The 20527-nt window shown below is 40.9% G+C and overlaps 1 protein-coding gene, 1 long non-coding RNA gene and 2 other non-coding genes across 8 annotated transcripts in view; 1 reads left to right on the top strand and 3 right to left on the bottom strand.

Annotated features, from left to right (window-relative positions):
• The window catches only part of LOC135294176 (uncharacterized), a 33069-nt gene extending 32946 nt beyond the window's left edge, over window positions 1-123 (bottom strand). The window contains exon 1 of the long non-coding RNA XR_010356332.1: window positions 9-123. This is a non-coding gene — a long non-coding RNA (uncharacterized LOC135294176). The remainder of the gene's footprint in view (window positions 1-8) is intronic.
• USPL1 (ubiquitin specific peptidase like 1) lies at window positions 100-16755 on the top strand. Of its 5 annotated transcripts, none has more exons than XM_064409088.1 (9): window positions 109-227; window positions 4365-4531; window positions 5063-5191; window positions 6408-7053; window positions 9197-9283; window positions 9696-9825; window positions 10685-10810; window positions 11471-11631; window positions 13184-16755. In XM_064409088.1, exons 2-9 carry the CDS (start codon window positions 4433-4435, stop codon window positions 15079-15081), a joined length of 3276 nt encoding a protein of 1091 aa, XP_064265158.1. In that variant the 5' UTR covers window positions 109-227; window positions 4365-4432; the 3' UTR covers window positions 15082-16755. The 5 variants fall into 5 exon arrangements, with proteins under 5 accessions (XP_064265161.1, XP_064265158.1, XP_064265160.1 ...); XM_064409090.1 differs by having other exon boundaries at window positions 203-227; window positions 4365-4460; XM_064409091.1 differs by lacking the exon at window positions 4365-4531 and having other exon boundaries at window positions 100-227.
• Window positions 16756-19095: 2340 nt separating this feature from the next.
• Window positions 19096-19168, bottom strand: TRNAV-AAC (transfer RNA valine (anticodon AAC)). The gene has a single exon. It is a non-coding gene; the product is annotated as a tRNA-Val (tRNA).
• A 250-nt stretch (window positions 19169-19418) lies between these two features.
• On the bottom strand, window positions 19419-19492 carry TRNAN-GUU (transfer RNA asparagine (anticodon GUU)). Its single transcript has one exon. It is a non-coding gene; the product is annotated as a tRNA-Asn (tRNA).
• Window positions 19493-20527: the final 1035 nt, after the last annotated feature.

The following is a 20527-nucleotide window of genomic DNA, read 5'->3' as shown; positions in this document are numbered from 1 at the left end:
AGAAATACCTCGGGCGCTGCCGCCCCGCTCGGCGCGGCCCAGGGCCCGCCTGGCGGTGGCTCCGCCTCCGCTGGCGGCCGGGAGCGGGGCGGGCCGGGCCCGCATGGAGGCGGCAGCGCGCCGGAAGCTGCGCAGCGGCAGCGGCAGCGGCCGGGGCCGGGCGGGCGGCGGCGGAGGCCACGCGCGGCGGGGTCCGGGGCAGCGGCGGGAGCCGGCGGTGGCCGCAGGTGAGAGCGGGGCCGCCGAGCGCAGCGGGCCGGGGCTGGGCTGGCGCCGGGAGCGGCGGGCCCGGCCTGGCCCGGTCCCTTCGGTGCGAGCGGGGCGGAGAGCGGGGGGGTGATCGCGGGTCCCGAAATGCCGACTGAGTATTTCATGTCAGTAGCGTTCGGGGGAGGGTGCGGGCCTTCCGCGCCTCGCCCGTCGGAGATGCGGCACCCGGGGAGGCACCGCGTGTGTGTGTCCGCCCGCATGTGCCCCTGGCACGGGTCTCTAGTGTTCAGCGATTAACTCTGTGCACGCTTTTTTCCTCTGCAGTAGCGTGTGGAGCACTCTGGATGTGGAATAAGAACTCAGGAGGCAGTGTGTACCCATAGGTTTATCTGAAAAGGCCGGGCACGTTTCGGTGAGGGAGGGAGGGCAGCACCCCGCGCTGGGCCGGCCCTGCCCTGCCCTGACGGCATCCACACCCCCGTGCCTCTGGTTTCCACTGCCTTGGGACACAGATCGCCTGCCTTCCTGAAATCTTCCCTCTTCGCTGCGGCTATAATAAATAAACTGCACTAGTTCAGGCTGTGTTTCTCCTACATTCGCATTTTTGTTTCGGGAGGACTGAATGATTTGCCAGCAAAACGTAGTTTCTGTCCCTTGTCATACACCCGTAAAAGCATTTAACATGTGGGCATCTCAGAGAAGTCTGCCTGTAGAAGAAACTCTTAGAACAGTGGAGTAATGATGTTGCACGCTGGTTCGTTTTGCAGCGTGATCAGATTTATCTTTATTTGCTTTGTCTATGCTAGGCTGTTTTCAGGAAGGGAATTTATGTTTGCTCCCACACCACGGAGCCTTGCAGTTCTGCCCAGTACTTACAGGCTGTGCTGGAGAGGGAGTTGCTTTCTCACAGGAACAATGTTACTGTTGCATGTAATAAAATATTTTTTGTGGCCAAAACTGTCAATTTTTGAGGGAGGGACTGGGATCTGGATATTTGTAGTTACGACCTCAGATAAAGAAAAACCTTAGTACTCTGATTTCTTATTGTGTAAAGAATGGAAAGGTAACTAACACCACTTTATTTTTCTTCACACTTCTTTCTTTTAATCTTTTCAATACCCCCCTTGATGAAGGAAACAAGACTTGTAAGGTGATTTACAAAAAGGTTGTTTTTAAATGTCCTTTTAGCCTGCAAACAATGAGATGTCCTCTTCACTGTAGTGTAATCACTGTTGTTGCCTGCTTTTTGCAGTTTGTAACTGCTTCTAATTCATGAAGTATCATTTCTCAAGGTACAGTTATTGTCAAAAAGGCCCAGGTCCCTTTTTCCGTAGAATTGTTTGATGCAATGGTTTGGGCTGGAAGGGACCTTTAAAGATCCTTTAGTTCCAGCCCCCGCTGCAGCAGGCAAGGACACCTTCCACTAGACCAGGTTTTTCTAAGCTCTGTCCCACCTGACCTTGGACATTTCCAATGATGAGACATCCACAGCTTCCTTGAGCAGCCTCTCCCAGTGTCTCACCATCCTGATTGTAGATCATTTCTTCCTTTAATCCAATCCAAATCTGCCCTCTTTAAAGTTAAAACCACTGCACATTGTACTGTCACTACAGATCCCAGTGAAAGGCCTCTATCTCTTCCTCATAAGCCTTTTTTAATTACTGAAAGGCTGCAGTGAGGTTTCCCCAGAGCCTGCTCTTCTCCAGGCTGAGCAATCTCAGCTCTCACAGCCTTTCTGCACAGGAGAGGCACTCTGGACTCGCTCCAGCAGATCCACATCGTTCCTCAGCTCCCAGCACTTCAGGGGGAGTCTCACCAGAGCAGACTGGAGGGGCAGAATCCAGATCCCACAGTCTGTGTCTCTGCTGAGGATAATAAACAGTATTTGCCTCACTATGGGCCCTTGAGGGACACCACTGGTTTGTGCTTGGTACATTGAGCTGCAGCTGTTTGGATGTGGCCATCCAGCTAGTTCCTTAGGCATTTAGCAGTTCTATTTCAAGGCCATATGTCTCTGTTACTTCATCTTTTCCTTATTTTTTATCTTCTGCCCTCCCTAGGTCATTAGAGTTTTCATAGGCCAATTTAATTCCATAGAACAGCAGAAAAACTTGTTCTTTACTAAGTTTTCTGCTGTTTTGTGAGTTCATTTAGTTCATAAAAAATCTGATTAGGACATGAGCTGTCAGGGAAAGTGGGGGGAAGGGAAATAAAAGAGAAAAGTGATGCTCTTATTCTGCAGCAGCAAGTTGTTAGATCAACTCATCTACTCAAGGAAGTGTAGCCACAGCATAATGATCACATCCATAGCATATTTTGCATTACGTTTTTCAATATTCAGACTTAAAGAAGGAAAATAGCATTAATTGTTTAGAACATGCCGTAGTAAGGCTGAGCATGTGTTCCTTTGTACTTGCCCATGTGTAATGCAGCTATTGCATGTGGCTGTGATGAGTTGGTGCAGTACTGGATGCAGCAGTCTTTTACTTGGCTCTTCTTGCCAGTCTTCATCTGATGCCCAGTGTTTGTACTTTGTGCAAAGATCACCAATACCTTCCTGTAATGTTAGAAACTTCCAAGAGTACAGGCAGGCCTCTTGGTACCACTCTGCATATCTAGTACTGGCAGACCTATTTTATTTGTTCATTGTATTTGCCTTTGAATTAAAAGGATAATTAATTTTTTAAAAATGCTATTATATTTATAAGAGAAATAAAAGTCTTTCTTTCAGTATTGTGGTACTATTGGCTGGATGATTGTAGCTGAGGAAGGTATTGTACATCTCAGAAAATCTTATACATCTCAGTATTCAATCTTTAAAAAGAACGACAGAAGTAACAGAAACTGAACACAATCAGAAAAAAAACAAACTTGTTTTCATTTTGAGAGAGCTGATAGGGTAAACAGGGCCTTGCAAAGAAACACATGTGTTTTATAAAACCAAGGGGCATGCTTAAAACAGAATAACCTGCAGGTTCTTAGTGTTACTAACCTTTTGAGTGTGTGGTGAATTTTTGTGGTGAGAAATTTCTCAGGAGTTTCTGTCATGTCATGTGGTCTGTTTTCTATTTACTCTGGAGCGCTGAGACTGCTTCATGCCAAGGAATTGACTAAAAGCCCCTTGAAAAATAAAGTTATGTATTTTAGTATGATATATCCTATGATAAAGGTTCTTATCTGTACAACTTGTAATTGTATAAACAAGTCAACTTCCTGGCTAGACAAAATATATGATAACAGAGTAGAGTTGCAGTGTGATAGTGCTGTTGCTGCTGTGTGGAAAGTCGGGGTGCTTGTGTTTCCTTTACACTCCAACAAGCTTGTGTACCTTGAGCTAATTCATTAATTTTCACCTTGTATGAGCCCTGGGCCATGCTGTTTCTTGTGCAGCCTACAACATTACTTGGAAAGCTAAACATGCTCTAAGGGACATGGATTAATATTTTTATGTTCTTGCCTTCTATTACAACCATTACTTTCATCAGACAGGGAATACTGTCTCTGCATGCTGCAGACTGGTAATTCTGAAAAGGGCTGCTGGACACACTGAAGGTTTAAATAGGATATCATCTCATTTTGACCCACTCTTAAGTTGCTGTGGGGGTCTGATTTGAAACCTGAGTGGTTGTGTTTTTCTCTTGTGCTTTTTTACTTCACGCTCTGTTGGATTTTAGCGTTTCATGCAGTTCTGTCGGGTCTCTTCTTGCCAAATATTATAAGTAGGTCTAGGTTGAATGCCTGGAGAATTTTTTTTGTAAGGAGCTGTTGCTGTACTGTAGAAAGGGCTGACAGTACATCATGGTGTGGGAGAGAATGTTTTTCATTGAAGTAATGAAAAGGGAGCAGTAGTGGCTGAAGGAAAGGTATTGCACTGATGACTTTGCAATTCAACTTCCTCATGCATCTTGAAGAGATATATATTTATTGTAGTTAATTTCAAGTCAACAGGATCAGGATTGGATGCATGTAGTTCTTAATTTAAAGTTTTGAGTTCACAGTCTGTACTAGAACAAAAAAAAAGTATTTTCAGTTTAGGAAATACTCTTCTGAATTAATTTCCACAAACTATGCAAGCTGCATTGTTGTTGGTATTTTTTTTCCCAAACTTCAGTCTAATTTTTCTTTAATTGTTTTATTTACTTCTTATTTTTCAGGAGTCTTTGAGAAATCCTTAGTGGTCATGACATTGTTACAAGTGACATAAATTAGCCAGTGGCTCAGAATGATGGATACCCAGAAGACTACAAATGGTTTGCAAGTGATTGGAGAAGGGACTGGTATAGGGAAATCGACACTCCACATGGTGGGGTATTTGGGAAAAGTCAGTTGAAACTTGTTTTACATATGTGCAAAGTTCATATTTTTCTCTTTTTTGAGAGATTTTTAATTGGTCTTAATTTTACAAAAAAAAAAAAAATCAAAGTTATTTTCCACGGAAATCTATAACAATGGCGAAAGATTATTCTAAGTAAATATGTGCCTGTGTTTTTTACTGGCACTATTTTTACAACTGTTTGCATTCCTATGAAAATTGATTTGTCTTTCAAAGATCGGAGCTTGTGTTCCCTGGCAATAAGGGTCCTGTGGTTTAGCTCAAGTAAAATAAAATGTGCATAATTGTGTTGTTAACGACACCTTATTTGAATATTTAAATAAAAAGATAAATTTATTTAAATCATGCTACCATACAAATATATTTAAAAAAAAGAAACCAATGTAGTTTGCTTTTTATATTGTATCGCATTATATCTAGAAATTGAACAATGATTTTGTATAAGTATGTCTTACCTTGGGATAATGTATGAAATACATAAATTTATGCTGCTTTATCTTTGGTTTGTTTTTATTTTAGAACTGTAATCCTGTGGAAGCAACTGCACATGAGTGTTGTCCAGTCTGCAAAGAGAAGGGTCAGATCCAAGGTTTACGGACTTACCGCCTTAATTTTCAAGAGTCCATTTTCCTTTGTGAAAATCCTCAGGTATTACACTAATAAAGAGTTTTATTTGGCCCTGCAGAGGCCTTTACCTTCAGCAGTTACACCTCTCTAAGTCTGTGATTTTGTTGGTGGTAAGCAGACTGTTGAAATAGGACCCCTCTGAGCCTGTATGTGGAGGATATTTGCTTGCAAATAGGGAAAAACAGAACTAACCTGTGTACATGCAGTGTTCAGGCATAGGTAGCTATCCTAAAGGATTAAAAAGAGTAAATAAATAATGAAATAAAGGAGGGTTCTTCTCAATTAGCAAGGGATCACAAGTGGTACTAAATAAGTTTTTGTACAAGTCAGAGTAGAAGGTGATGATCCATGGAACTGGTACGTAACAAGCAGATCTGAATCTCCCATTTTCCCTTCTTTAAGTCTGGGTAATGCATATAGGTAATTATAATTGCAATGTTTTATTTATTTTTTCCCCTTTTAAATTTAACCTTAGCTGTATTTCTGTGTTGCTTAATATTTGACTTGTGATTTTTCTACCTATCCCTTCACTGCTCCATGTGTGTGGGGGGGGTATAGCAATCCCAAACAAACTTAAATTGCCCTTAAATTAGTAGAAACTTGACTAGATATGGGTGTCAGAGTTGTTTTCCCATTCTTTCCTGCTTTTAACTAATTATGGTATAGTTCTGGAGATTGGTAATAGGGATTTGTCTGTATTCATTGAGCTAGTCTGAAAGATACCCTGTCAGTTTGGGCAGCAGTAGACTCTCAGGCATGAGGTAATAATGTCATATCCGTGCCCTAAAGGAATGGATTTAGCAGAATAAGACAAGAGGACTCTCCTTAGCAAAATTAAGTTGTTTTCAGAGGTTGGAGAATTTGCTGGAAAAGTAGTGTTGAAGTAGCACTACTGATGTATTCATTTCACAGTTTCTTATGAGACAGTGGTGGGACAACACACCCTTCCTGTCATACCTGTGTTGAATATATGTATTGATTTAATTAAAATATCACTTTACAGGAGTCCCTATTGCTGGGTTGCATGGAGGTCTAAGCAACTTGGTCCAGTAGAAGGTGTCCCTGCCCATGGCAGGGCGTTTGGAACTGGATGGTGTGTAGCATCCTTTCCAAACAAAGCCATTTTATGATTCTGTGATTGAACTCCATTTTAAAAGTATATTTTGTACTTTTTTTAGCTCTTGTTCACCTGAAATTGCTTTGTAGATTTCACTGTAACCTTTTTTCTTTCCTTTAGTGTATCTACCCACTTGGTTATAAACCATTAAACAGCATAATTACTTCTACTGGTTCAGAAAATCATCAAGCTCCATCTACTCACAAGAAGAGGAAATTTGGTAATACCAGTGACTTTTCTGCTGTTGAATCAGATCCAAAAAAAGCAAGAACTAACAATGTGTTCAATGTTGAGCATGCCATTAGTGCAGACTCCATTGTCAAAGGCTGCCAGAATAGTTTGTGTATTCCCAAGGCAAGCCAACACGATGTATTACAAAACGGCCAGCAAAACCCTGGCAACCATGTGGGGTCTTGCATGCAGAATGTGGATTTTGAAACAACCACCAAGATCAACTACCAAGAAAGTCCATCAAAGACTTCTAGTCCCAAAACACAACTGTTGCCAAATTTATCAACAGCATCTGAAATTTCACTCAAGGAGGATAAAGGTTCCATTAATAACAGAGATCTGTGTCTTCAGTGGAGAAACGCACGTAATCTTTGTTGGTTAGATTGTATTTTGTCAGCACTGGTACACTTAGAAACATTAAAATCTGCTCTAGCAGAAGAATGTAACGGTGGAAAATGTTTACTCCAGAAACTCTTAACAAAGTATAATCAAGCATCTGTTCTTCTGAATACCTGTAAAAGGAGTAAAGTAAAAGGTGGGTAAATTTAGCTGCTGTTTTCTCATAGTTAGACTGATTTGCTACAAATGTGTGGAATTTAGTACAGTGCACTTACATATGCCTCCATTCTATTTCAAGATGATAAAAAATACTACTATTATCATGAATTTGCAGAATAGTGTGCTTTATCTGGCAAAATCCTGGTAACATCTGAAATTGTTTTTCTTGGGGCACTCTTTGAAGGCGTCAAACACCAAGCATCTCTTAAATTTTTTTTTGTCATATCCAACATAAAGATATTATGAATTATTATGTAGTTCACCCTTTGTTTCCTTCCTCTCTGTTGGTTAACATGTTAGGATACTGTTATAATCTTGATCATTGAAACAATTTCTGTTGTGGTTTATATCCTGTAAATGGACAGTTGCCTTGTCACACTGAAAATAGTAAAGCTGGAAACATAAGTTCTTTCCTGGCTCCAGCTCTGCTCGTGGAAGGAGTGCTTCCCCTGAGGTCTGTGAGCTGCTGTAGATGACAGTGTTTCCTGACCTGCTTCAGTCAGAAGTAGTGAAACACATGAAAAAAACACTGGATCATATGGTCTGGAAAGGGTTAGTAACTCAGTAACCCTTAACAGGGTGCTAAACAGGTCAGCTCAGCTTAACACATTGGAGGACTGTAACTGAGGAGGATGCGTCACTGTATTCTACTGGTGTGGCCTTTGGTAATTTTCTGTTCTGTGGATTCTTTTTAAGACTCCTAAACTAAGATAATGGATTTTTTATTGCTCTTGAACTGGACCACTGGTGTCATAAGTCTAAACTTCTAAGATATGGTCTGCCACAGAAGGAATAAAACTCTCTGGTTAGCCAGCAGCTCTCCTGAATTTCAGTGGACACTGTTGGACTATATTTGAATATATAAACAGTCCACAGTCACAGACCACAGTCACAAAACAGCCCTAGGCAACTTGGAAAAGGTCCTATCTTTCCTGGGAAAAATAATGTGTATCACAAGTGATTTAATCCATGTGACAAACCAGGCAGAAAACTCCAAAATATTCTGAACTAGTTCATGTACTGTGCTTGCCAGGAAGTCAGGCTGCTTGAGTTTAGGTGTTCAGCTGTTACTGGGAAGCCCTCTGCTATCCTAGCACCTGTCTGAGATGTTTTTCTTTGTTGGGCCGTGTTTGCAAAGGAGCTCTGCTGGTGTGCAGTAACCTTCAAATGGGAATGTTAAGTATTGGATTACAGTGTTGTTTTGAAAGAACTTAAACCTTTTCATGTCAATTGCTGCAAAACAAATCAGTTTATTTGGGTACCAGTAGAGAGGGGATTGGGTGAAGAGTATCTTTGTGGAGGATAGGTGTAGAATTCATTCTGTTCTTCTGTGCAATTTTACAGTATCTTTTGTATGCAGCTGTTTTTAAAAACAATTAAAAGCAATATAGCTGGAAGAAACTTTGTTTCTTTTTTTCTATACACAGTTTATATGTATTAAGCAGTTTCAACAGCTATTCTAAATATTTCCTTTCATTTCTGCAGGTTATGATCATGATTGTGTAGTAGAAGTTATGTTCTTGCTTGTGTTTAAAGAATGTATTTGTGTTTAAACAACATGCAAAATTAAAATACAAATATATATAAAAGTAAAAAGTTATTTTTAAATTTAAAATTATTTTTACTGTTTTAAAGGCTTGCTTAGGAAATTGGTATTTAATGTGAAACAATACATTAAAATGTTTTATTATTTGAGTTGTATAACCTTAGAAAGCATGTAGGCAAATTTTTGTGCTTTTGGTCTTAATGCTTAAGTTTTAAAATTTTCTTTTAATCTCTAAATCTTCAGGATTTGTAATGTGTGGTCACACTATCCTTAAAAATTTTTACTACAAAGCTGTTGGCGCAGGCTCTTAGTCATAATTTAAGTCAGAGCAAGCAGTTTTTAGTCAGCAGACTGCAGTAAACTCTGAGTAACTTGTGTAAATTCTTCTCCAATTTTCAAATCAATTAATACCAAGAATTGGCTGTTCTACCAGCAAGTCTTAGGCAAGTATGGGTCAGTATGAAAGGCATTGTTTTGCAGAGAGGGAGTGGATGCTGGGGGTACATATGTGTGTGAAAAGGTGTGGGGGCTCTTACATGTGACTGTATGAAGACATACGTATTCTTTTCTTTAGATGTTCTTCCAAAAGCAGAATCTCAGCTCAATGAAATCAGAAACGTAATGTTTACAGAACTTCAGCCTCAGCTGAGGTGTGAATTGGGTAAGTAATTAGTGCAGCATCTCAGTAATTACTTTCAGGAAACCCTACATGTAAAGCCTTTTATGTCATACATAAAAGTGTTTGTAGGAATGCATACAAGAACGTTTGGAAATACATTTGTTTCTGTTGATGACTTGCACATACTTTACAGTATGATCAGCTGGTTTGTTCTTTGCCCATTTTGACTTTTTAGAGAGCAGATAATCTTTATAATTTTGCTGTAGTTATGAAATTGTCACTGATAACAACCTAATAACACGGATCAATCCCTTTGCTGTGAGAATTGCAAATAGAGCCTTGAAATAATAACTGAAATTTAAATCATAGTAAGAAGCTTATCTTCTTCCTTTTTGAGGTACTGAAAGGTGATTTCACATATTTAGTGACCTTTTTTTCTGCCCCATCTTTGAAGGTAATATGAAGAATCCAGTGTTTGCACTTCAGCTACTCTTACAAGTGGATCAGCAAGCTGAGAAACTATTCTTGCATTCTTTTTCATGGAAGGTTGAATGTGTACGTTGTGGCCACAAATACCAGGACCGGTGAGATTTGTATAGAAGTAGCTTCTACGTAGCTGTTTTACCTTACCTTTTTAAATCTGCATATCATAGTTGGTTTTCTTCAGATTTCCAGGTTTAAGTTAGTTGTTGAAGTTCTGCATGATCTGCTTTTTCATTTGCAAATAGTTTACTGTTATTCCATGTGTTAAGCAACCATGTTATCAATTAATTAAGAAAGAAGCAATGGGTAGCTGTGTGAGTCTCTGGACATACTCTGATATTTTGCTGAGAGTGTACAAATTGCTGTGGTTCTAAAGACTGTGTGCTTAGTACACTTTTGCTATTCAGAAATACCTGGAATATTCACTTGAGTTACAAACAAATAGAGATTGTCTAACATAGTTTGTCTATTTTAAAATAGTATTGCAGGGGAGTAATTTCTTGAGAATTGATTTAGTTCTGTGTAGCCGCAGGTACAAGCTTGTAATTTAGGTTCCTTTTAGAGTCAGCAGGAAAAGAGAGACACTTTCAGAAGACAGCTCATTTTATTTGAAAAACATCTGTATTAGGTAGTAAATTATGCAGATCCTGGTACAAGCTCTGTCTCATGTTGGAAAGAAAACAGAGATAACATTAAAAGGGAGAAAAAGCAAATCATGGGAAACTGAAGGCCACAGGGCTGCTGAAAACAAATTGTGACTGATGCTGTTTGGCAGAACTGAATTCAGGGCTGACTTGGATGCGATGCTATCACAGTGAATTCCACACAAATGCATGAACATGAATGGAATTTGGGTTTGCCATAATGTTTTTATAACTTGTTTCCTGGTAAAGTATGTATACTTATTGTTTTCTGATCACCAACTCGGCTTCCTCTTTAAATGTGTGTGTGTGTGTCCAGATTGAAGAAAACACTAACAACGTTTACAAATGTAATCCCTGATTGGCATCCACTCAATGCTGTTCATATTGGACCATGTATTAACTGTGGAAATACATCTCAAAGACAACAGATGATCTTGGAAAAGTAAGTTTGAATATGTGAACTTGAAAGTAACATACATAAAGTTCTGAGATTTCATTTATTGAACCTATGACTTTTGAAACCAAACTATTGTTGTGGTTTTGCAGAGATTCTAAACCTTAAACTCTGATCAGTACTCACTTTTAAAGATTTTTAGATAATTCTTAAAAGCTAAAATAGCAAATAGTGTTTGCTGGAGATGAAACAGAGCAGTGTTTAACATGTTGACCAGCATGTGTTTGAACTAGGTCATAAATACTTAACTATCAAATAGTAAATACAGACAGCTGATATCCAGTGTCAGCCTTTTCACAGCCCCTGCTGTGGATAAAAATTGTTTGATCATTTGTTTACTTATTTGACCTGGGAACAATGTGTCTTGCTACTGTGTTTATGGCACAGGAGTGTTTTTTCTCAACTTCTCCCCACTTCCCAAATTCCTTATTTGGTGTTGGGTTTTTTCCTCCCTAATCTGTAATTAAATGGAACATCCGCTTGGGATATTCTTTTCCCTTTGCACTTACTGAGCAATCTGAAGAGTCTGTGAGGAAGTAGAATAGTAAGGGCAGAACCAAATACTCTTAGAGACATCTTACTTTTTCATTAGGAACTTTTCCCACTGTTTTATTGTAATAAACTGGTTCTTTATTATTTCTTTGTCAGAGTACCCTCAATATTAACGTTACATTTTGTGGGAGGCTTGCCACATAACAACCTGGAGAAATACTCATTTCAATTTGAAGAAGACACCTACCAAATAACATCTGTTGTTCAGTACCAAACAGATAAGAAGCACTTCATAAGCTGGTCTTTGAATCCTGATGGTAAGAATCACATAATAGGTCAAGTTGGAAGGGGCCACAGTAGGTCATCTTCATTCCCTCCTCAAGCAGGGTCATCCCAGAGCACATGGCACAGGATGGCATCCAGATAGTACTTGAGTATTTCCTGTGAGGGAAATTCTGCAACCTCTCTGGGCAATCTGCTCCAGTGTGTGGCCACAGCACAGTAAAGAAGTCCTTCCTCATGTTCAGGTGGAATGCAATGTGTATCAGTTTCTGCCCATTGCCTTTTGTCCTATTGCTCAGCACTGCTGAGCAGGGCCTGGGTCTGTCTTCTGACCCCTCCCTCTGGATACTTACAGACACTGATGAGGTCCCCTCTCCGTTGTCTTTCCTCAAGGCTGAACAGACCCAACTCCCTCAGTCTTTCCTCATAAAAGAGAGAGATAAGATAGAGTTTATGGTTCTTATCTACCATAATATTTCATGAGTCTACATGAAATGTTTTATGGGTAACTGCAGTATTCTCAACCGTTGATATACAATAACAAAGATTTCTTTTGTCTGCATTCTAAACTTCGTATTAAAACCTTGTGAATAATTGGGAGGACTTGTTTCTCAGAGTGAAGGTTTTTGGTTGGTTTAACTGCACTGTGCTGACTTACAGTGCATTTACTGGAAAAGTAATTTGGCTGTAGTTTTTTTTCCCTTCATTACTTCGTAAAAGTTAAAAAATGCAGTCTGACCATGACTGTGGAACAAATAGTATTGTTTATTTTTAAACTAGTGATTCATCCATTCTTGGCTGGAAGCAAGGTAACCTATGGTGCTATGAGCAATTGATGAAGTTATTTTTTATATCTGAACTTTATGGCACCTCAGGGGTTGGTGGCACAAATCCATCTTGGAAACATTACTAATGGTATGATGCTTGTACCACTGATGGAAGATCCATAATCAGAGAAGGTGAAAAGGTGATATTTTGATATGCTTTGTAGAGAGCATGGGGTACAGTCTTATGAAGTGTTGTGACAACATGAAAATTGTCTAAGTCATATTGCCAGAGATAAAATAAATGGGAAGAGCAAGCAGCTGGGAAATGTCTAGTTAAGAAGCTCCTATATGTGATATATATCTGTTTTTAAATTCTTGAAGCTATAAAATATTCTTTCATGATCTATGAACAGTTTGCAGGTGATGAGACAAGAGTATTAAAATAAGCAGTTTCTTTTTAGCCCCTGTGCTTCCTACCCAGGCAATTAAAAGGTCTACAGACCTTTTATTTGAGAGGTGGATCTTACCTCAGACTTGTGAGAGTATTTTCAGACAAGACATTTCAGCCAAGAAAAACCCTTAGCTAGCTTTGTTTTATGGTTGACCTACTCTGACCTGTAATAATATTGCTGCAACTTCTTGTAGTTGATCTTTTTACAGTGGAAGTCTCCCAGTTTTCTCTGGAGGAAAAAAAAAAACCAACCAAACTCCATTTTCTGCTTGTCAGGGGAATGGGTTAATAGAAGTACTTGACAAGTGTAAGGATAGTGATTTCAATTTTAAAAGTCTCTGAGTCTCTGCACTGATTGCTATTTTTCAGGAACTTGGCTTGAATGTGATGATTTAAAGGGTCCATATTGCAAGAGACATAAAAGATTTGAAGTTCCTCCTTCAGAGATACATATTGTTATCTGGGAAAAGAAAGCATCCCATGTGTCACAAGAACTGAATTCACAGTTCCAAAGTAAAAATAGTGAAGATATTCCTCTTAATAATGTACATTCAAATTCCACAGTGTTGCATTGTGGTTTTGATAACACTGTCAGCAAAACACCTGCAGAACACCACAAAGAGGATTCTGTGAGGACTCCAGAGAAGAAACAGCAGCAAGTAACTGAAGACAAAAGTATTGTTCATCATGGTTCAGAAAATCTGGGAGATGGTGATCTTGTAACACTGATGCTTGAAGAAATTCTAGTTGACTCAGAAGATAAATCGCTGCCTAATGGACAGATGGTGGGAAATAACCTTCTTGGTGGATGGGGCACACCAGAACAGCAGGAACCAGCTTTTTCACTTAGCACTCCATATACAGGAGAGTTTGCTGGAACTAGTCTAGCTATGGACAATAAATCCATGTTGTATGAAAATTCCAGTATTTGCTTACCTCTAGAAGAGTTGAACCCAGTAAATATTATTGCTCCTGTGCCCAAAAAATATGACCTTGATTCATCTGACTTATCGTCTTTTCAAATAAATGACAGAACTAATTTAGCTAACAGAGAACATGGATTCAGTTCAGAACTACTGCTAAACAACGAGTTAGCAGAAGAAAATACTATACAAGAATCACCTGACCTGAAAGATGCAAGCAAAACTGTAGTTAATTCTCAAATTGGCAGTTCTTCTGGTGCCAGTAATTCAGTTCAGTCCTCACACAAAGACCGAAAAGGAGGATTTGTAGGAAGCTGGGTAAAGAAATTAAGCAAGAGTACTTCTTTTATGCCTTCAAGTGCCTCAGCTCTCAAGAATGAGAGAAGTTGCAAAACTCCCTCAGTGCAAAAAATAAGTGACGTTCGGCTGCCAGTTAAGGGTGCAAGTAACTTTGGTGGATTTCAAAGCAGAGGTACAAAGAAAACAACTGAGACCCTAAAGTTACTGGCTCCTCAGAGTAATAATAGTCATCCTCTATCAAATTTCAAAGGATTTTCTCAAAACACTTGTCTTCCAACAGCAAATCATACCACTGTTGTAGGTCCAACTTGGATTAAGTCAGAAAATACGTTGGGTACCTCAGGTAAAGTGACTCAGTTCTCTTCATGTAGCTATAACTCTGGTAAGGCAGAAGAGTCAGACAGTGAGAAAACAAAAAAACTTCGCCTAAAATTGTTAAAAAAACTTAATGCTAAAAAGAAGAAGTTAGCTTCACTGGATAGATTAGCAGTGGAACAGATGAAACAGGAAAAACCTGTGAGCAGAGACGTAAGCACCCCATCGCAGACTGAATCTCAGAATGACAGTGAATTATTGCAGAGCTTTTTAAGGGAGCTGCAGTATCAGATTGATGTGACAGGTAATGCATCCAAACTGAATGCAAACGCCGTGCCAGGGTGCGCTGGCCTCGATAACACTGATGAAATACTGGCGGAATTACTGTCCCCTACTTCCACTGTCACTTCCTTGGAGGTGCCAAAGAGCGAAGATGAGTGCATGTACATGGAAATGGTGCACAGCAGCGTGGCAGCAGCCGTGCCCCCTGAGAACACCAGTGTGCCACAGGCAGCACTGACAAGTGAGGACCACAATTACTACAGTCCTGTAAAGGACACGACTCTGGAGCTTGATGCAATAAACAAACACAGTGTGAAAAAACTTTCTTTTGAAAGTCCTACAAGAGATGATATCCTCGAAGACCTGTTCTCCATTTCAGCACCAAGCTCAATGGCAGGTGACATGGATTTACCTCATTTTGATGAAACTCTGTTTGAAACTTGGTAAAAATACTCAGTTTAAGTATTTTTTTCAGTATTATGTATATTTTGAAACAAAGCACTACTAAATTATATTTTATAACTAGTTTAATTGCACACTGGCTGTACTTGAACAATTTACATTTGAGATTTTTTTTCTTAATATTTTACTGTAACAAGCAAATCAGGGTTTAATGTATTTTATTCTTCTGAGAAACAGTTATTTTAGCTGTCAGATATGACAATGATTTTTAATTAAAAGCTCCTTTGAGTCTTAATTTTTGCTGCTTTTAATATAAAAAACTTCCATACTCTAGTGAGTTTGAGAACTAATTAAGTTCTGTAGTCTTGATGATGTAATGGTGTAAGTACTATTTATGTAGTAATGATTTTACAGGACCACTCAACTTCTGAAGTTACTTTGTCCAATATTTAAAAAAAATTAAAGTACCTTCTGTAATTAGAGAATTTTGCATCCTCTGATATGAACTTAGAGGTTTCTTAGAATTAATTTAACTGTAAGTTAATGCCTATTACTGTTGTCACTTGGAGTTTTTCATGACTCAGGCAGTGCACCCCGACCGTATGTGAGATGCCAAGGAGAGGCAAGGTCAGTAGGAAGAAAATGGAAAAATGTGGCAAGACAGCAGTGAGTAAGCAGAGGGATTCACACCTTGGTGTTTCTGGATATGTGTAGCTTTCATTTTGCTAGATTGGAGTCTTTTTAAAATGCATGGCCACGAAGCTGAGGTTATTATATGCCAAGTTAGATTAGCTGTACATTTTTCGTGTTCTTGGAAATAAGAAGGATTCTATCAGGAAGTCTTTATATCAGGCATATTTAGAGCTGTCCTGCATTTTTTCATTCTTTCAGATCCCAAGTTCAAAACATTAAAAGCTCAGTCTTACTTTTCCAGTGGATGCAGTTAAACATAATGCTATTACAAGGCATGGTTACAGATTCTAATGGTTTTGGATTGTTTGAACTACATTCAAAAAGTGTTTGAAAAACTATCATTGGCCCTGAACTTGCTCTGTCCACTTATTTCTGCTGCAATTGGGTACACTGTTATCATACTGGCACTTTAGGCAATGAATTTCTGAAATTCAAGTTATTGTGAAGAACTTGAGCTTCTTCTTTGTTTTAAATACTGTAATTGGTAATTTTACAACAGAAAACAAATGAATGGATTCTGAATGTTAAGGGCTGGTGTACTGCTTGAGAAATATCTGCCCATTTGTGAACTCCCTAATTAAAACAAAAGAGCTGACCAAAATGAGTTTGATTTATCCATGAATGGGTTGCAATGACCTGCAGCTATGACATGGGAGCTCCTTCACCACTGGCTTGGGACACAAACCAGGGGTGAGTAAAACAGGGTTGGTGATGCAGAATGCACAGGGCAACAGGAGGAAGAGAGACCCTGCTAGAAGATGAGGAGGTCCTGGTGGAGAGGTTTATAATGAAGTTCATGGCAGAGGAGGGAGGGTGTGGGGGCACACCTGCTGTGCAGATACACCTAGACAGAAGCAAGAACCTCTGGTCACCACTGGCACCCCCTCCACAAACTGAGGTTGGGAGTGTTTGGTCTGCAGCTGTGTGGGATTCAGTGTGGGTACAGGTATATATAGAAGCTCCAAGAACAAACAAATAGCACTTGACATTAAAGAAGGTATGAAAATAAATCTGTTGGTGCTGCACGCTCCTGTCTGCCTTTTTCTGTGAAACAGAAAGCTAAAGATGATGCAGTGCAGATTTGTTTGTTTCCATCAATGTTTTACTGCCTCCAGTCTTGTGCAAGTGAGAATTCAGCTGAGGTTGAATGAAAACCCTATGACTAAAGAAATTGTTTGGAATTTGGAATGTTACTGGGTGTTTTATATTAAGAGTAGTTTTTTAAATGCAGCTCTTAATTTGCCATGAAGAGAATACGAAGTATTGTAGTCATTTTCTGTCAATTTGAAGTACAGGAGGTGGGCATATAGTAAGTACAGGTAGTGATCAGAAACTGGTCCCTGGTCCCTGTACTATGGACGTTTTATTAGTGTTCTAGGGTAGATTTTCCAAAGTCTAAGGGCTTTGAGCATTGCCATCTTCACCACTAAACCATGTCCCCAAATGCCACATCTACATTTTTTGAATGTAGGGATGGTGACTTCACCACTTCCCTGGGCAGTCTATTTCAATTCCTAACCATCCTTTCAGAGAGGAGATTTTTCCTAACATCCAGTCTAACCTCCCATGGGACAACTTGAAACCATTTCTTCTCATCCTGTCTCTTACTACCTACAACAAGAGGCCTGTCCCCACCTGGCTACACTCTCTTTTCAAGTAGTTGAGAGCAGTAAGGTCCCCCCTGAGCTTCCTTTTCTCCATACTAAACACCCTTAGCTGCTCCTCACCAGTCTTGCACTCCAGACCCTTCCCCAGCTCTGTTTCCCTTCCCTGGACATGCTCCAGCCCCTCAATGTCTTATTTGTAGTGAGGGACCCAGAACTGAACACAGAACTTGAGGTGTGCCCTCACCAGTGCCGAGTGCAGGGGCACAATCACTGCCCTGCTCCTGCTGGCCACGCTGTTGCTGATACAGGCCAGGATGTCACTGGCCTTCCTGGCCACCTGGGCACAGCTGGCTCGTGTTCAGCTGCCATTGAACAGCATTCCCATTTCCTTTTCCACTGGGCAGCTTTCCAGCCACTGCCCTCAGTCTGTAGCACCGTCTGGGGTTGTTGTGACCCAAGGGCAGGACCAAGTGCTTGGTCTTGTTGAACCTCATACAGCTGGCCTTGGCTCATCAACCCCCCTGTCCAGAGCCCTCTGCAGAGCCTTGTTAGTCTGTGTCTCCTGCTTTGGGAAAGGCATAATCGTGGCACTCAGAATTTGGAATCAGCTCTGCAGAGAAGGTACTGTGATTCAGATCTGACTACTTGATGATACATTCAAACACTTCTTATAACACAGTAAAGGGTGAAATACAGGGTTGCCTTCTCGCATCCTGCCTACAAAAAACCAACACATCTGCAAAGGAGCTGCCTGGATGGATTTCTAGCTCTATACCTGCTAGAACATTCTTCAAGAAATCTATTGTGGTGCTGATTACAAATCTGATTTTGATCTTGATGTTTTTCATGGCTGGGTATTGCTATTTATTCTTCCATCACTGTTTTTTGCTTTAAATAATTATTCCCTTCCTGACGATATATCAGCGAGAGCCAGTGTGTCTTGTCTGTGTTCCTTTTGCAAAGCTAAACAGCTGCTCTTGATGTGAGCCCCTTCATGCCTGGAGCAAAACACATTGCCTTTTGTGCAGCTTATACTCAAAAAGCGTGTGCTGTGCTTTGAAGACCACCAGGATTCAGTCTCGGAGTGGAAGAACTTCCAGTCTAAGTATCGATCTAAGACAGCACGCAGACAGAGCAAGAGAGGTTAGTGGGATAACAAGGCTGATGGAGTTTGAGGCATTTTTAGTTTTACACTGCTGTGCACAACCACGGTGTGGTTGTTTGCGAGGCAGATGCTGAAGCTGCACAGCCCAAGAGAACACAGCAGAGCCACAGGACTCACAAAGGAGAGAAAATGCTGGGAAAAGAGGGGTGGGAAGAAGGGGTTGGGTGCCTCCAGTGTATGTGAGATGTTTTCAAAGAGGAGGCTGAAGACACCCTCAGGAGATGCTTCTCCCCGACCTGGGTCTATATTATTCTTTGTATGTAAGTTAATATCTAAAGGGACTTCTGTAATGCCCACAGCAAGCAGTTGTAGCTTTTGTCCCAAGTTTTCTGATGAAGTTCAGACCGTCTCAGCTAAACATCCTGTCCCCTCCTCTGGGCGATCTTTGCAGGAAAAGTGCGTTTGCCGAGGAACTGGAGCATGTGAATGAAGCAGAGCTCCAGCACAGCCCGCAGCCCTGCCCCTGCTCCTCCCTCCCGCCCCCCGGCAGCCCAGGAGCCCGCTCGCCCTCTCCCACGGCGGGGCGGGGGACGAGCCCCGGGCCTAAAGAGGAAACACGTCCGTGGTGACACGGGAAGGGAAAAAAAAACATGGTGTTTCCGCCCGGTTTCGAACCGGGGACCTTTCGCGTGTTAGGCGAACGTGATAACCACTACACTACGGAAACTGCCGCTGTATCTCTGCCCTCCTGCAGTCTCCCTTGAGCAATCCGACGGAGCACCCGGAGCCCCATTGTGTGCACACGGTGCGGGTGAAACTTCTCTTGGCGATGCAGGCTCAGCAAAATCCCGGAGCTAAAAGCCGGTCTCGGGCAGTTCCCGCCGGTATAAAGGCGGCGCGGGCCGGTCGCAGCCGCCGCCTCTTGCAGGAGTGAGGGAAGGAAAAAACACGTGGCGCACCACAAAAGACTTGCGCTTCGTCCCTGGGTGGGCTCGAACCACCAACCTTTCGGTTAACAGCCGAACGCGCTAACCGATTGCGCCACAGAGACGCGCTGCGAATGACGCCCGCCGAGCCACTCCTGGGTCCCGCGGCGGCTGGGGCGGGCTTTGTGCTCCTTCGTGCTCTTCCTGTTCCCGCTCCTTCGGGGGACTGCGTGGGTTGGGCTTTTAATTGTTTTAATTTTTAAATGTTGAAATAGAAACTATGCTATGTGAGTTAATTTTTTAAAGAGAGGAATGAAGTACTTGCACTGAGATAGCAGCCACAGGACGCCTGAATCTTTCAAAGAAAAGGAATTTATTGCTCCCTTATCAGAAGAAACTAACTTCTTCCCGCCCCGCTCAGCCCTAAAGATGCCGTCAGGATTAAGAGGAAGCAGTTGACACTGACCAGACAGAATCCTTTGTTTGAATGGAAGTTATGCATCATGTATGAGATATATGAATATGCAACAGGCTATTGCTTTTAAGGGTTAATTCTCTGTTAACGTGTGTCCTTTTTCGGACTTATTTTGCCCAGAAAAAGGTACCCAGACTGTCCATAACTCTTTGTTTTTATTGTCTTGTATTGTCCTAAATCCTAATTGTCCAAATTTTTATTACTCTAATTATATTACTATTTTATAACCATTTTATAACCATTTTATTAAACTTTTAAAATTCTAAAAACAAGTGATTGGCAATTTTCACACTTGGCTTTCCTTTTTTATTTTCTCTATTGTTTTGTTTTCTCTGTGGCCTTTTCTGTTTGTTTTCCTGAGGGGTTGGGGAAGAGTGGACAAGAAGAAAAATGCAGTGGTTGAAGTTCTGCCTGTTTGTGGGATGGTTGCAAATGGGAGCCTGAAAGCTGCCCTCTGAGACAGCTCAACTGGCAAGAGGAAGCTCTGACAGTATGTGCCAGGGATCGGGAAGGCAAAAATTAACATTGCCCTGTTACTAAGGTGGTCAAGGGATCCAAAATCTTTCCTTCAGATAATTACAGTACCAAAAGGAGTAGTTGTGACCAGAGACTTGAAGAACAGAAGACAAAATTCATTCCGCAGTGTCTTTTGATTCAAAGACCTTTGATAATTATTTGCAAGAGC

Source organism: Passer domesticus, chromosome 2 (genome assembly GCF_036417665.1).
Source record: "Passer domesticus isolate bPasDom1 chromosome 2, bPasDom1.hap1, whole genome shotgun sequence".
Classification (NCBI taxonomy): domain Eukaryota; kingdom Metazoa; phylum Chordata; class Aves; order Passeriformes; family Passeridae; genus Passer; species Passer domesticus.
This window is presented reverse-complemented; position numbering and strand designations above follow the sequence as displayed.

Coding starts and splice junctions, on each gene's coding strand:
- USPL1 (XM_064409088.1), top strand. CDS start 4,433: ATGATGGATACCCAGAAGACTACAAATGGTTTGCAAGTGATTGGAGAA. Junction 5,192..6,407: donor TCCTTTGTGAAAATCCTCAG/GTATTACACTAA, acceptor TCTTTCCTTTAG/TGTATCTACCCACTTGGTTA. Junction 7,054..9,196: donor TAAAAGGAGTAAAGTAAAAG/GTGGGTAAATTT, acceptor TCTTTTCTTTAG/ATGTTCTTCCAAAAGCAGAA.